This window comes from Saprolegnia parasitica (genome assembly GCF_000151545.1).
Source record: "Saprolegnia parasitica CBS 223.65 unplaced genomic scaffold supercont2.4, whole genome shotgun sequence".
Taxonomy (NCBI): domain Eukaryota; phylum Oomycota; class Saprolegniomycetes; order Saprolegniales; family Saprolegniaceae; genus Saprolegnia; species Saprolegnia parasitica.
In genome coordinates this window covers 311,711-327,170 of record NW_012156398.1, presented here as the reverse complement: position 1 = coordinate 327,170, position 15,460 = coordinate 311,711, and the positions used below count along the sequence as shown (strand labels likewise).

The 15,460-nt window shown below is 59.3% G+C and overlaps 6 protein-coding genes across 6 annotated transcripts in view; 2 read left to right on the top strand and 4 right to left on the bottom strand.

Moving 5' to 3' along the window:
- Positions 1–804: 804 nt before the first annotated feature.
- Positions 805–2,338, bottom strand: SPRG_19245 (hypothetical protein; the record flags this gene model as incomplete). Its single annotated transcript, XM_012340274.1, has 9 exons — positions 805–852; positions 896–1,024; positions 1,068–1,211; positions 1,256–1,378; positions 1,432–1,504; positions 1,555–1,651; positions 1,700–1,887; positions 1,932–2,101; positions 2,144–2,338. The coding sequence occupies 9 exons, from the start codon at positions 2,336–2,338 to the stop codon at positions 805–807; spliced, it is 1,167 nt and encodes a 388-aa protein (XP_012195664.1).
- A 1,149-nt stretch (positions 2,339–3,487) lies between these two features.
- On the bottom strand, positions 3,488–5,239 carry SPRG_22094 (hypothetical protein; the record flags this gene model as incomplete). The annotated part of the gene is made up of 7 exons (XM_012340382.1): positions 3,488–3,562; positions 3,621–3,662; positions 3,706–4,566; positions 4,621–4,695; positions 4,741–4,806; positions 4,861–4,929; positions 4,982–5,239. Coding segments are annotated over 7 exons (1,446 nt in total), but the record flags the coding sequence as incomplete, so codon positions are not given.
- A 98-nt stretch (positions 5,240–5,337) lies between these two features.
- SPRG_19244 (hypothetical protein) lies at positions 5,338–6,651 on the bottom strand (the record flags this gene model as incomplete). Its single annotated transcript, XM_012340273.1, has 1 exon — positions 5,338–6,651. One exon carries the CDS (start codon positions 6,649–6,651, stop codon positions 5,338–5,340), a length of 1,314 nt encoding a protein of 437 aa, XP_012195663.1.
- A 2,465-nt stretch (positions 6,652–9,116) lies between these two features.
- On the top strand, positions 9,117–10,878 carry SPRG_19243 (hypothetical protein; the record flags this gene model as incomplete). Its single annotated transcript, XM_012340272.1, has 4 exons — positions 9,117–9,566; positions 9,615–9,911; positions 9,957–10,301; positions 10,351–10,878. The coding sequence occupies 4 exons, from the start codon at positions 9,117–9,119 to the stop codon at positions 10,876–10,878; spliced, it is 1,620 nt and encodes a 539-aa protein (XP_012195662.1).
- A 43-nt stretch (positions 10,879–10,921) lies between these two features.
- Positions 10,922–13,909, bottom strand: SPRG_19242 (hypothetical protein; the record flags this gene model as incomplete). The annotated part of the gene is made up of 14 exons (XM_012340271.1): positions 10,922–11,038; positions 11,095–11,155; positions 11,197–11,267; positions 11,313–11,484; positions 11,536–11,721; positions 11,769–11,892; positions 11,936–12,359; positions 12,406–12,465; positions 12,517–12,646; positions 12,688–12,754; positions 12,805–13,015; positions 13,065–13,196; positions 13,250–13,338; positions 13,390–13,909. The coding sequence occupies 14 exons, from the start codon at positions 13,907–13,909 to the stop codon at positions 10,922–10,924; spliced, it is 2,364 nt and encodes a 787-aa protein (XP_012195661.1).
- Positions 13,910–14,153: 244 nt separating this feature from the next.
- SPRG_19241 (hypothetical protein) overlaps positions 14,154–15,460 on the top strand; it is a gene marked incomplete at both ends in the record, with an annotated part of 2,503 nt that continues 1,196 nt past the window's right edge. The window contains one exon of the mRNA XM_012340270.1: positions 14,154–15,446. Coding sequence (XP_012195660.1) covers positions 14,154–15,446 — 1,293 coding nt within the window. The remainder of the gene's footprint in view (positions 15,447–15,460) is intronic.

Here is a 15,460-nt window from a genome sequence, read left to right as displayed (position 1 = left end):
CTTGGCGTCGCTCTCGTCCATGCTGTGCGTGCGCGCGCGCTTGGCGGGTCGCATGTCGCTGGTCGCAAGCGCCGGCTGGTTCAGCACGTAGTTGCAGAAGACGAGGAGCGCGTCGTCCGAGCGCACGGCGCAGCAAAGCGACATGGGATTGCAAAGTGGGCGATCAAAGATCGTTTCGGTGGCGGCTTTTTTCACCCAACTTGACGTGCTTTTTTCGGCCAAGGGATACAAACACCACGATATTATATTCCAATGATGCGCGGGACAAAAACAAGGTCATTGCCGTGCCTGGCCTATCACGAGCGAGAGCCTGCGCGGAAAGGATAATCCCACGCAACGTTTGGCGGGCGCGTCTTTGCGCCTTGCTGGTGCCGCCAGCAGCATACAACCTTGAAGCTGCATTCCATCGAGACGAGGGCGATACATGCTGGTGGCAGGAAGAAGTACGAGGGCTCGCTCGCTCGCAGTCCGGCGTGCGAGATGAATCCAAGCTGGAGGTTTAGGGTTGAGGTCGCGGTGGTTGATTCGCTTGCGACACCATCAACGTCAGACGACGTACTTATCGCGTGCACTTGCATGCACCACTATTCACAAGAATGCCTGCGAACTCAAGGCTCGAAGCGCCGACCATTCTTTCGACTCCTGTCTTTGGCACGCCGTCCTCGATAGCTCCGTCCGTGGATGGACGGCTTCGTGGTACTTGATGGAAGAAGACCCACGGTTCGTTGGGTGCCTTGGGTTCCCGACACCACGAGTTACAAAGCAACGAACGTCGTATTGACAAAAACAGGGCTGGATCGATCTCTACGAGTCCAAGTCTTGGACGTAGAGCAAAGCTTGGGGTGCGAGTCCCTAGTTGAGAATGACGACAATCCGTCCATGCTCATCTTTCTACCGCGTCGAGGAGCGTGCTCGAGACGTCGTCGGGTCCCCACGCTTTTCGCGGAAAGTTGGTCGCGAGCTCATAGTTGACGATCGGCAACTCCTTCTCAAAGAGACTGACGTCGACAAAGTCCCGCACGACCTGCAACCCATTCAGTATCCTGCAATTGAAGTTTCATAGCTACCTGGAAGGTATCGGCCGCGAAGAAGAGACGCTCGAGGCGCGTCCCGTTGTGCAGTTGGAACCGAATCAAGCACGTGTCCTTGCCGCGGGCCGTGGGCCCGTGGGCAAGGGCAGCCCGCTTCGCCTCCATCGTGGCGGCGCGCGCCTAGATGCTGCGTAGGACTTCGTGCTGTAGACATGACACCCTACGTGATGCTCGCGCTCTTTTTGGAGACGCTGCGCTTCTTCGGCCGCGCGCTCCGCTTCGAGACGCGCGGCTTCTTCAGCGGCTTGCCGCGCCTCGTCTGCTCGTCGTCGGTCGTCTTCTTCCGCCTACAAAAGAAGAGGTTTGTTGCATCGTCCTTGCGTGCTCGAGGAAGATGAACCTTGAGCCGGTCCGCTTCGAGCGACGCTTGATACTCGCGGTCCTGCTCTTCACGAAGGATCTGCGCCTCGGTCCTGCACCAAAGATGATGCGATCGGTGATGCGCAATGAATATCGTGCGTACCGGAACTGCTCTTGGGCGCGCGAGGCCGTGATATGGTGCTGGTTGCGCAAGATCGCGTTGGCGAGGCGCGCGGTTAGCTGCTCCTTGGTCACGGCGCCTGCATGCCATGGATGGCTCCAAGCCGAGCACGGTAAAATACACGGACCTTGGATCTTTTCGACGACATTGAGACCGCGCGGCGTCGAGATAAGAAGAGACATGAACGGGAACGAGGCCGCGCCCAGCGTGAGCGAGACGCTGTAGCCTTCCGACTGCAGCACCGAGCCGGCCCAGAGGACCATGTTGTCGTGCTCGAGGCAGAACGCGACCATCTCGTCCGTGCAGAGCGCCGATCTATGCTTGCTACTACAGCATCAATCAAGATCCATGACACGTACTTGCAGAAGCGAGGCGTGTCGTCGTGGACCTCCGAGTGCAGGTACACAAAGAGGAACTTGCCCGTGTTCTTGGCAAGGTTGGCCGCGTCACGGAACGAGATGGGCTCGAATGCTGGGCATAGAGCGCCATACTCCTTCTTCATGTCGTCCAGAAGGACCTGGGCGAGAAGCTACATGGCGTAAGAAGCCAGCGAGCGGCGCCGGGCGCGTACCTCGGGCGGCGGGTTGGGTCCGAAAAGATATTGCAGCGGTGACTTCCAGAACGACGGCAGTTCGGAGGCTACGGACGCCGGAGACGCGGGAGGCGACGGCGCGTCGGCCGTCGCGGGCGAAGGGCGCGGCTCCGAGGTCTCACCGGGGCCCACCCGGCGGCGGAGGCCAGTAGTCTCGACGCCGACGTCTTCCATCTTTGTGGCTGTGTTGTTCAAATCGGATTGGATACTGTGGTACGGATACCAGGCGTTTGATCCGGATAAAGGCAGCTGGGGTGCGAAGGATCGGGAAGTCCAAGCAACTAACACTAGCAGCCTTGTCATGCGAGGACAAGACAAGCAGCCATCGACAAGGTTGCAAGCAGTAGCGATGATATCATGTGCATGACCGCCTGCACCTGTAGTGAGAAGGCGACACGACATGGAGAGAAGAACATGCCTATGCTACGACGGTACTGCCGCTGCCAGAGCCTCTCGAGCATGCCGATTGGCAGTTGGTAGAGCACAGTACTTGCAGTACTTGAGGTCAATAAGATCTTTCTGGGCTCTCGAAGCTATCGGTTGCCTGCAGTCGTCTCGGCGGTCGTCGAGGAATCGGTTTGAATCGGTGGCTGAAGAGGCGTCGAGGAGCTGTCGTCTCAGTACGAGGTCGTGGCCTGCGTAGCGTAAAACTCTGGAGCGATAGCTCATGGACTGGTCGTGCTTGCGACGTCAGGAACATGAAGGCGCTTCCGCGTAATCCACTGCTATGGCACGTTTGATTGGTGGATATCTTGGGGCCGGTACTTTTTACGGGAATTCCAGCCATGGCATCCAACGTCGACGACATGGCGCGGACGCCGCCGAGCGATGCGCCGCTCGAAGAGCAGGACGAAGCCGACGCGCTCTGCAAGGTGTACGTCGGTCACCTCACGCCGCACGCCAACGAGACGCACCTCCAGGCGTTCTTCCGCCCGTTCGGGGTCATCCGACACATTTGGATTGCCCGTCGCCCGCCCGGCTTTGCCTTTGTGACGTACCTCAAGGCCGCGGATGCGACGCGCGCCATCGAAGCGGTTAACGCCATGGCCGACCCCGCGATCTTGGGCCAATCCATCAAGTGCCAGCTGGGCGGCGACACGACAGCGTCGAAGCCACCGACAGATCGGAAGCGCAAGCGCGTCCGCACCAAGAAGGGCGAGACGTTTAAAGAGAAGAAGGCGCGCAAGCTCGCGGCCGCGACGACCAAGAACGAAGAAGCGACTGTCATGTGATTTGAAAAATGTGTGCACTCGTCTTGTGCAATGGCCAGAGCGAGCTCGACTCGACGAACCGATGGCGGCTGCTTGGCACGCTTGGAAGCAAGAGCGTCGCGCTGTCGCTGCACAGCTCCTTCTCGAGCGGCTCGAGCAAGCTTCCACAAGGGAGCTCCGTGTCCACCTATAGAATGAAAAGCATGTCACGAGATTGCTTGCTTCAACAACGTCGAGGCGTCGACCGTCTCAAGGGGCTGCGGCGTTCGACATCGGCGACGTCCATTCTAAGGCGAACGTATAGAGAAACAGTGGACGCTGATCCCTTACCGAACGGGGAGGCGTAGTTGTGGGGCGCAACATGGCGTGGCTCGGGCTTGGAAGTGGCTCGAGCGAAGCCAAAAGAGACGGCCGCGCCAGGCACGGACTAGGCAGCCGTGTTGGCATAGGACTAGGCAGCCGTGTTGGCACAGGAAAGCTCGTCGGGATGACGCGATGATGTTTCTCTGCCTTTGGCAGGGTCGTGTCGTCTTGAATGCAGAGTGCGGGCTTTGGTAGTGGCGTTGCCGACTGAGATGTACTTCGTGTCGGTATCTTGGACCGACCGCGAGCTGCTTTTGCTATTGTGCCGGGGGGTAGGAGGCGCCGCGTGGAGGCAGGTGGTGGTGCCGAGATGCTCTCGCGGATGACTTGGAGCAATTGCCGCTGCTCTTCCAACTGCGCTTTCATCGCTACGTTCTGCGCTTGGATTTCCTTGTACGCGTCCATGACGGCAGCGACGGGGGACGCTCTCTCGCCGACCTTTTTCTCTTTAGGCGGTGACGATGGCTGCGGTCGATGGGTTTTGGCTTTTGCTGGCAGCAATTCCTTGGCCGATGACGGCGCCTTCTTCGATCCCTTCTTGGCAGCGGGGACCTTTTGTTTTGGCTTGACCAGCTTGGACGCCTTTGCTTTTACTGCAGACGTTGGTGGCGGCGATGTGCGTTGCTCTTCAGGATCGCTCGCGCACGCATGATCGTCCATGCTTGGTGACATGATCACGACCACAGGCTCTTCAACGATAGGCTCCTCAACGATAGGCTCGCTCGGTTTGTCTGGGCTTGATTCTGGGATGGTTTCTGGTTCTGGGATGGTTTCTGGTTCTGGCACTGGTATCGGGACTGGAACGGGCGCGACAGGCTGTTCGGCAGCCTACTTGCCTTTCAATACGGGACACTCGCTTACACATGAAAGACGGTATCGTACTTGGTCGATCTGGGCTTCCAGCGACCGAATGTACTCTTCGCGGGTCATGCGACCGCGCTTGGGCGGCTCGTCCACCTAAAAGTCCAGCTCCCGTCGACCTGCAGCAAACTGCATTCCTACTTTGGGGGCTTGTTGCTGCTGCTGTTGTTGCTGGATCGACGCAAGCCACTCGTCCCGTGACAGCTGCTGCACGCGTCGCCGGCCACGCACGTCACTGTTTGCTGATGGGAGTGCTAGTACCGGCGCCTTGGCTTCAACGACGGCGGGCGGCTCGGTCATCGCTGCGGTCTTTTCGTCGGCCTCACGTTGCTAGCACTTGGCTCAACCAACGACTATAACTTCTACGACAATGGGTACATACTTGCTTGAGGCGAATTTGCTCTTGGAGCGACCGCACATAGTCTTCTTGCGTCAGCTGCTGCGTGAGTCGGCGTCGGCCGCCCGTCGGTGCGACCACGGTCGTCGGAGCGTCCTCAATCGGCGTAGGCGTCGCGTTGTCGTCGTCGTCGGGGCGGCGACGGCCGCGTGGCTTGGCCGCCTGCTGCGCCGCGACCTGCTCTTGAAGCGACTTGACCCACTCGTCCTGCGACAAGGGCACGACTTGGCCTCTCCGACGCATGTGGAAACGGCGCGTTCGAAACGCCCCAAGGAGTCAAGTTGTCCGTCTCCATGTGACGGCAACAACACGCACATCTCTGCAAGCGTGTATTATGTAGATTAGAGTTCCCACGGCGCTTTGTGGGGGAACGAGGTGTGGAGATAGGTAGTGATAAAGTCGACCCACTCGGGGTACTCTTCGAGCGCGTTGTGCGACTCGATGTAGACGAACTTTGGGTTGAGGAGGTAGAGCAGCCATCCATTGAGTGTCGGGGACGCAATCCCCAGCGGGAGGCGCGTAAAGTACCCGTAGAGCGGCGAGACAAAGCGCACGGCTTCCGGGTGTTTCGTGGCGAGGAAGTCTTGGTACTTGGACATGGGCAGCGGGCCGTTGCGCTTGCAGCGCGTCTCCATCGACCGCGTGCATTCGTCGCCGCACTGCGCAACGTACGCCTCCATGGCCTCCGCATGGACGACGTAGGGCACGTGCGGGTCCACGACAAAGGCGACGCGGGCATCGGTCGTCGGCCAAAGCCCGTACGGCGCGTCCATCCACTTGTCGTACGGCAAGTTGATGTGCACGAATGAGTTGAAGACGATGCGCCCATCGGACGTGATGAGGTCGGACGGCTCGAGCGGCTTGTGCACGATAAAGTCGTCGTTGAGGTAGACAAAGCAGTTGCTGCGCAGGATGCCTTTGGCGACCATGCGATGGAGCAGCATCTCGGTCGGGTTGCTATTGAACGTCGGGACAATCTCGGCCGGCATAAACTCGTCGTGGAAGATGACATGGACGTTCTCGCCGAGCGAGACCCACGATGGCACTTGGTTGCGCTCCGTGACGATGAAGATGCGCTCTATAAACGGCAGATGCGCCCGCACCGAGCGCATGCTGTACTTGAGCGCAAGGAACGGGTCGGCGTCGCCGCCACCGCCGAGGTAGCCCTCGACTGGGCACTTGTGCTGGACCGAGAGCGCTTGCCACTCGGGGTCGGTCACGTTCACCCACGTGTAGACAGCGTCCATGCGGCCACTCGACGCGTTGGCATCGCAAGTGAAGTACGTATGGTTGGGAGGCAAGTCGCCCAAGGACGGCCGCGCTGGGATCGCGAGCAGCAGTAGCAGCAGTAGCGCCGGTAGCAGCAGCGCAAGCGTCACGGAGCGCGTCCATGTCGAAAGGTAAGCGTGGGCCTTGGGTGAGAGCGCGACAGCAAAGCGGATGAGGCAAAGCAGCACGAGTGGCGACACGAGGAAGAGGTTGACGACGTAGCGCAGCTTGGTGGGCTCGTCGAGGCCGTCGCCGCTGTCGCTGCGCAGGTGCGGTGACGGCGCAAAGCTGTCGCGCCAGCTCAGGAGCTCCACGACATCGTTAATCAGGACCAGCGAGATGCAGGCGAGGAGGACATGGAAGCCGCGCTTGCGAACGAAGCTCATCTCGCCGGATTACGCTAGATTGCGGTGAAGCCAAGGGTTGCATCCCATGCGGTACTGACAACACTATATATGGATCACATAGGTAGAGTTGGATTCCTTGTGCATTTGGTGTGCTTATTGTCCTTTTTCTTTCAAATAGTGTTATAGATGGCGATATAAACATGCGCGCGATGCGATGGGTATGCTTCGATTGGCTCGGAAATAGTGTATTATAGAGCGCTGGTCAGTGCGAGCGAATGCTGGTCACATTGATTCCACCTGCGGCGACACTGTCGATACCATGGCGCGACCAGTGAACTATGAACCACCGATGTTGATGGTTGTAGTATGCAGCAGCTCTGCTAGGACTATCACTGGCTATCTACGTCGGCATAGCTTGTCGATGCGATAGAATCGAGCAGCATAGGAAGGTGTGGGGCCGGAGAAAAAATGAGTTCGGATACGCTCCACGATCCCGATGTAGCTGCAGAGGCGTGGAGTTGAAATTGGCTAACTTTTACGCACTGCGGTACTACCGGTATTTGACTGAGGCACTAGTACATGCAGAGGTACATGTATTCATTCGCGATGAGCGCAGTGCAGCATCGCGCTGCGGTGCTGGCCGCTTGGAAGGCAGCCCAGACGGCACCAAATCGCGCAGTGCACATCCCGTAGTGTCAAGGAGGCGCCAAGAGAATAGAACTGTTTCCGTGCCATATTCATTCCACACTAGAGGCAATTCTGGCATACCAACTCTCTTGTCCATCCTCGACGAGCATTCTTCACGCGCTGTCACGTCAACTCGATACCTTGATACATCTCGACACTATCGCGTAGGTCTTTCCGCGGCCCGAGCGAACATCAGCGAGTGGGAAGCAATGTAATGTTGGTGCGCACCACGTCACCGCGCATGTGTCGACAGCGCTCGACACTTGGCGCACTACTTCATCGGCACACAGAGTCTCGACCAAGCCTTCTCAGCTTCTCAAGGTGCCGTGTCGTTTGGTCATGCTAAACGTGCTGACGTTTCCGCCGCCCGTTTCGCTTGAGATTTTATTCGTGGCTGGCGTGCATTTGAAACCGTCCATACCGTACATTCCCCCACGTCAGAAAAAAGGCCACGGAGTTCAAATCTCTGCAGGATGGCAGCGAAGCGGCTACCGGTACATCGCGTCTACACCATCTCTCGAACCGCAGTGCACTTGGAGACTTCAAGTCTCCAAGTGCAAGTCTCAGACTTGCCCATGAACGTACGGCCCCGTCGTCTTTTGCACTAGTACGGAAAGGAGCAAGCGACGCGGCAGTGTCCAACGTTGCTGATAGATTCGCAGCTCTCAGTCCACCGCACGGTACAATATCGCACGCCACAACATTCCAGCGAAGAACACATCCTTCCTCGTCTTGTCGGGTTCAACGAAGCGTGGCAGCCTGCCGTCAATACGCAAGGTGGATACTCCTCCAGCCCATCTCTTTGCACACGAGAAGCGCGTCGTAAGGAGACTTGTTGGCTACGTCTGCAGGCCGCTTCGAGCACCGCTGCAAGAAAAACCGTGCAACCGGTGCACGTGGTGGCGGGTAGCTTGTTCCTCCCTGCAAAGGCGCCGCGAGCAACAAATAATCCGTCGTGTTGGGTGCATTTTTATTCCGCTGCGTTCGAGTCCGAGGACGAGTACCAACGAATAGAATATACTTTGTCTTCACGGATCTATCCATCGAGTAGAGCTATCTAGTAGCTGCTTGGGAGGCTGCACGAGGATGCGTCGCCCTCAAGAAACCAGGCGTGGAAGCTAGATGTGGCCTCGCTCGAAATTTGGCTCGGTACTTTCGACCTGTTTCTCACAACAAACACCTGTGTGTGAAAAACAATTTTCAAATAGTGTATGCCACCAAATCGTGTGCAAGCGCGACATGCAAGATGTATCGGCTTGAGGTTGCGTCAATACAAACACCAATATTGGAGACGAGCTTGTAACAACACAAGCTTGCACCTACTGGTAGGACTGCTGCGCGGGCCAATGTGCGCGGGTCATCTTCTCCTTCTTCGTCTTGCCAGCTCGCTCCATTCTCAGCCACGATTCTTAGCTATGGCAAGCGCTCTCCATGGTCCTACGGTACATGTATCTAGAGACCTTCGCAGGCAGAGACTCACTGACAGTATATAGGGCATGTGGTCGTGTCTATACTAATTGGCGGGTGGAAATTGTAGAATGCCACGTGGGAAATCCAATTTGCCACCCACGCTGACGCAATGGCCAGTGCTGCGACATGACGTACCATCAGATGAGCTCAAACTCAATTCTGCGTCTGGTCGGCGCTCTCTCTCTTCCTACAGTACGAATTCGCGGCGGTGTATTGCTTGTGGGTAAAAAAAGAATCCAGTTCCATTGAGTTTGAGTTTCGGGGCGAACCGACCGGTGTTTCCATTCTCAAAAAGCGTGATGCGAACCAACAGCGAGCGGGCGTCCCGCCACTCATGGACGTCCCACATGGAGTACGGCAGCCCGGACGTGGGCGACAACTGCGACTCGACCTCGTACTACGAGGACTTTGAGGGCCGGCCGATCCGCGAAGGCGGCGTGCTCAACATCTACTCGTGCGAGAACATTGGCCTCATCATGAACTACGTGTGCACGGGCTGGGTCGAGGCCATTCTGCCGGCGACCATCTACCCGTTCCTGACCAACTACCTCAACATGGACGGCTACCAGACACAGGCCGCCTATGTGCTCATCACACTGCCCTACATCCTCAAGACGGTCTTTGCGCTTCTCTCCGACTGCCTCCCGATCATGGGCCGCCGGCGAAAGCCGTATATGGTCATTGGCTGGATCATCTCGTTCACGCTCATTGTGGTTGCGATCTTTGACACGCAGGGCTCGCCGTACTGGGCGTACGGCGACGACAACCTCTTGGACGACCCGGAACTGTTGCGCACGGTACGCGCCTTTGCGTCGATACGCTCGTATGTTGATCGATGGGCGTAGATCATCAACGCGAACGCGCCGAACGAAGGCTTTCGCTACGTGATGTACATGATGTTTGCGTCCTTTGGCTTTGTCATGGCCGAGACCGCGGGCGACGCCGTCATGATTGAGTTTGCGCAGCGCGAGCCCGCCAACATCCGTGGCACGACGCAGACCATGGTGACGCTCGCCAAGTTTCTCAGCGGCGGCGTTGGCGCCGTCATTGTCGCCATTTGCTTCAACGGCACCGAGTACGGCGGCACGTTCGGCTGGTCGCTCACGTACAACCAAGTCATGATCCTCGCCGCCATCGGGCCCGTCCGTCCTGTCGCCTGCCTCGCCATGACTGAATGCCGCTCGTAGGTCGTCGGCTTTATCTCGTCGTTCTTCATTCCGGATCAAATCATCCTCGGCGACTCGTTCCAGGACCGGTTCCGGGACCTCTGGAGCGCGGGCAAGAAGCGGGCAGTGTGGCAGCTCATGGCGTTCAACTTTTTCAACGCCTTCTTCTTCGACGCGGTCGCGGCGCCGTCCGATATCATCAAGCGGTCGTGGGCCCAAGTCGAGCCGTTCGTCGACGGAGTCTTCTCCAACGTCCTCGCCGTCTTTCTCTTCTCGCTCGCGATGCATTTCACGCGGCAATGCTTTCTCCACACCAACTGGCGCATGATCATCCTTGTGACGACCATCGTCACGGTCGTCATCCAGGTACGATACGACGGCCTCGATCCCTCCTACTGACGCTGTATATGCGTAGTGGACGGTCGACTTTCTCTGTGTCTTTGACGTCATTCGGTCCCAGTACTTTTACATGGGCGTGCCGCTGACGTACCAGATCCCCGTGGCCATCCGCGGCATCGTCGTGAGCTTTGCGACTGTCGAGATTGCCGACGAGCGCTTCGAAGCCTCAACGTATGCGCTCATTTCGACCATGCACGCGGTGGCCGGCCCGATTTCGACGTCGATCTTCAAGCAGATCGACGCGCAGTTTCGAGCGTACAAGACCGACATTGCGACTGATACGCCGGCCGTGCGCTGGGAGGTCGCCTACTGCCTTCTCTTTTGCTACGGGTCGCGCCTCTTCTCGAACGTGACGCTCTTTCTGCTGCCGCGGCAGAAGAAGGAGGCGCAGGAGCTGCGGCTCCTTGGCGACACCAACCCGCACCTCTCGATCTTCATGCTCGTCCTCGGCGGGTTTGCGCTCGTGTGGGGCGTCGCTACCAACATCATGTCGATCGACCCCAACACGGCGTGCATGCCGCTCGCCGGTGGCCCCGGGTGCTGACCTAGCAGCAGTCTATATGTATACTTATTCCCTTCTCTTCCCACTACGTCTCGTCGAGCGCCGAGAGCCGTACGGCGTTGAACAGGAACCGGTCCCACTCGACGACGACCTGCTTGTCACGCCACAGCAGCGGTGTCCGTGCCGTGATCGCGCCGGCAACCTATCCCCACCGCCATAATGACACGTGCCAATATTGCCATCCGGAGTGTCGAGCACCTCGGCGTGGTACGTGGCGTTGGTGCCGAGCCGCAGCGCCAGCGCAATGTACGCGTCCGTACTCGCACACAGCAAATGCGCGAGATCCATGCGACGGAAAACGCGGGCGCCATGCGGGCGCGCAAGTGCGTCGCGTCGCGCACGACCAACGGCAGCCCGAGCGCGAGGGCCTCCTACACGCAACCGTATGGAACGGTGCACAATATTGTCTGTTGTACGGCGGACGTTTTGGAGCCGCCAAACGGAAAGGGATGCAGCACCACGGTCGCGATTGACAAGAGGCGCATGTACGCCTCGTGCCCGGCCACGCGCGGGACGAGGTGCAGGCGCTCGAACGAGGCGCGGGGTAGGGTTGCTCGCAACCGGGCGACCAGCTGCGCGGTCCACGTCCTATTTATTGTACACGTAGACTGTCTTGCGTATGAGGATAGAGCGTCGTACGCGCGGCGGCCCTGCACGAGCACGATGTGGCCATTGAGGTCACGCGCCAAGATTGCGGCCAAGACCACATCGAACTCTGGCTGCATCTTGAAGACACTCTGCGCACAGACATAGATCGTCCAGTGATCGTCGAGGTTGTAGTCGCTCCGACGACCAGGCGTCGTTGGCAGCGGCGGCGGGTCGTACCTAGACAGACTACGTTCCGTTGGGACGAACGATGGAAAACTAGTCACCAAATGCCCAACCCCGGCAGCAAGACGACTTGCTCCGTGTAGTGGTCGCCGTCTTCGGTCTCTTCCGGGTCCATGGCGGCGTCGAGGAGCTCGCTCGAGACGAAGTAGTCGATCGCCGCATTACCTAGTCGATCGTGATTGGAATGTAGCATGTAGTACATTCGTACCAGACGTTGTCGGGTTGCCCCAAAAGAGAGCTTGGACGCGCGCCAACCGCCCGAAGGCCGTAAAGTAGTTGACCGGGTCGCTCATGATGTCGGCAAACACGAGCACATCCAGGGTTAGCGCCGCCACTTCGCGCTGGACATCGAGGAGGTGCAGGCTCAGCGGCACCACATGGTCGACGGCCGCGACAAGCGACGGGTCTGGCGCCTCGGCGACCGACGGTACCACCAGTAGGTAGACGCAGTAGACGGCGCGGTCCAAGCCAGCGAGCACGCCACGCAGGAGGAGGCCATGCGCGTGGTTGGTAACGAAGCTCTTGGACATGAAGCCGACGCGAATGCAGCTTTGTGGCCGCGGGGTAGCGACATGCGGCGCTCGCCACGAGAGCTGCGGTACGGCGCGTCGATAGAGCGTTGCGAGCTTTTCCTAGCGACAAGAATCCATAGTACGCGATTCCAATCACGTGGCGCACGAGTAGAGGGCGGTCGTTCTTGCCGTGGTACACCAAGTAAAAGGGCGGGCGCAGCTCCGTCTATTGTTTGTCCGTTGTGGGTCGCGATCCAGAAAGTATCAATGTGTCAACATTGTAAAAATCCGAAAGCGCCATGTTGTCGGCCACGAAGGCGTCCAAAGAGGCATGCAGCGCCGCGCGTGTCGCGAGCAGCTGGTCGTGCGTCGCGTACACAGGCGGTAGCACCAGCGCCGCTTGCAGTCTACGCCCGGATGCGAGCGTCTCGTCAGCAGAGTGCTGTACCTAAAAATGTCGTTGCGGCTCTGCTTGTACGCTGTCTCGGCCATCGCGCGTGCTGCAGCCACGTCGCCTGGAATGCAAACGGTTCAAACCAGCGCAACCCACCGCACGATGGCGTACCGAGGTCGGCGTAGTAGATGTAGAGGTTCCCGAGGCTCTGCAGCTGGCCAGGCTCGATTGCGAGCGCCCGATGAAAGTACGCTGCTGCCGCGTCTCCGTCGCCTCGGTACAGAAGCGCCACGCCGAGGTTATTCAGCACCCCGACGTGCGCTGGCGACTGCTCGAGTAAGCTCGCGTAGACGTGCATCGCGTCGTCGAGACGTCCGTGTTGCTACATGTAATCTTCCGATACACACGAAGAACGTAGGAGTAGTAAGTACATGCCGCGCAGTCGCCAAGCCCATGCGGCCCTCAAAGTGGGTCGGGTGGAGCTCCAGCGCGCGCTGGTAGTACGAGATCGCTTCGTGGAGCACCCCCAAAGTTTGATAGACTTGACCAAGCCCCACATAGCCCTAGTACGCAATATTGTCGCTCCATGTTGCAGGTCTTCTCGCTTGATTGGTACCTCCACAGCGAGTGGACCAGGCGCAGCAAGTAGGCGATGAAACGCGCTCGCGGCTTCGTCCAAGACCGCGAGGCTCAACCATGCGCGACCTACTCTGGTGGTAATCGCACCGTCGCGCGATGGGCATATTATCAGCGCACCGAGCAGATACCACGCCTCTACGTGCGTATCCCGGGCGGCGACGACGGCCTGCAGGTGCGGTATCGCAAGGCGCGGTTCACTGCGGTCCAAAAGCACCTTGGCGAGCACGACGCGACAAAACTCTGTCGGCGCGACGCCACTGCCCGTCCTTGCATGGTCCAAGGTCTCGGCGTCGTGTTTTTTTTGCAAGCGCCGGGTCTCTGCGAGGTTGCAGTGCAGCATCGCCGTCTTCTTTGGGTCTGTCTCGAGCGCCAGTGCGTGCGCAAAGTGGATCTCGCCCGAGGGCAAGTCGCCTTCTTGCACAGCTACGGCGCCAAGCAGCTGCCACGCATCGGCGGCCATCGGATTCTCGGCGACGACGCGGGCGTAGATGGCTTTGGCCTCATCCAAGGCGCCCACGTCCATGTGGAGCCGGACGCCTTCGAGGAGCAAGTCGCTGCTGCTGCTGCTGCTCTTGCATGTGGCGGCGGATGCGAGGAAGATGGCGAGGACGGTCGCCACACGGAGCAGGCGTTGCATGCGGCTACGAACGCGTTGGCGTATCCTTGCCACACGTGGATTGGCTCAAAAGCAAGCAATATGCGCCAATCGCAGCCACACGCTGTTGGGGGCGAAAAAAGTAATTCGGATTTCATACTGAAACGTAATGATATGGACCTCGTTGGTAATTGGCTTGTCGCAGGCGCCTTTTGACCAATCGCAGAGCTTGCCCGAGGTACGCTGGAGCAAGCAGTCATTTTGCGAAAGACTTGGCCGCATCGTCATGAGCAGCCAGCGCCCGAACTGGATCCACGAGCAAGCGGCCGAGTACGCGGACCTCGTGAACGACTCGAGCTTCGCCAGCGTCTCGGGCCCTGTGAGCGACGATCCGAACGAGTACCAGCTCATCTGGGAGGGCGGCGACCTTGGCGTCGCGCTCACGACCAACCCCAGCGGCAGTGGTGTCAGTGTGAGCCGCATCACGGGCAAGGGCTTTCCCCAAGGCATCAAGAGCGTCGTGCCCGGCGATGTGCTCTTGGGCGTGAACGAGCTCGATACGCTCTACTTGACGCTGGAGGATGTCGTGAAATTCCTGCAAGAGTGCGACCTGCCAGCCACCCTTCGCCTCACGCGCGTCGAGAACGTGGCCACACACATGGCCGCCAACCCGCGCCCATCGAGCGGTCGTTCGAGCGTCAAGTCGCGCCCATCGTACCAGCGTCAGACCTACACACCGCCGACCAAGGTCCAAGCGCCTGCCAGCGACGTTGTGACGAGCCCGACCAACGCCGGCCGGCCGCTGTCGTCCAAGAAGAAGGGCATTGCGGGCGCGTATGGCCGCACGTCGTACCAGCAGCAGCAATCGGTCGCGGCGCCGTCGATGCCCAAGTCGGAGCCCGTCGTGAAGAAGCCGACGCCGGCCCCTGCGCCGGTCGTCTTTGAGGACGAAAGCGATGACGACGATGAACCGATTGTGATGCCCACGATTCCCGCGGCGCCGCAGACGACACTGAAGTCGCCGTACATGACCCCGCCGGCCGCGACGTCGGCCGAGAAGCCAGCGCCGACAAAGTCCATCTTGAAGCCGTCGCCGCACCCGAACGCGCCCATGAAGCCGCCGTCGCCGATTCACGTGGCGTCGACGCACGACAGTCTTGGCTTCTCGGACGACGGTCGGCCGTCGGCGCCCGTCGGCGACAGTCTCCGCGGCTCGGCGACGTCGAATGCATCGACAGCGATCGCGATGAGCGAGCACATGCAAAAGATGTCGTTTAGCATCGACGACGAGCTCCCGGCGCCCGAGCGGAAAAAGTCGGGGGCGATCGCGATGATGGACGAGACTCTGGACGAGCTCCCGATCCTCGACAACGACTCGATCCACGACTCGTTCATCAAGCTCGTCGACGAAGATGCGGCCGAGCGCGAAATGAAAGAGGAGCTCAACCAGGTCTTTGAGGACGACGAAGACTACGAGAACGAAATCGAGGGCTCGGACTCGGGCGAGGACGACCACCCTATCGAGCTGCCGCCGTCGACGCGCGCGCCCTACATGCCCGAGGTCCGCGACACGATGCGCGTGACGCAGCAGCC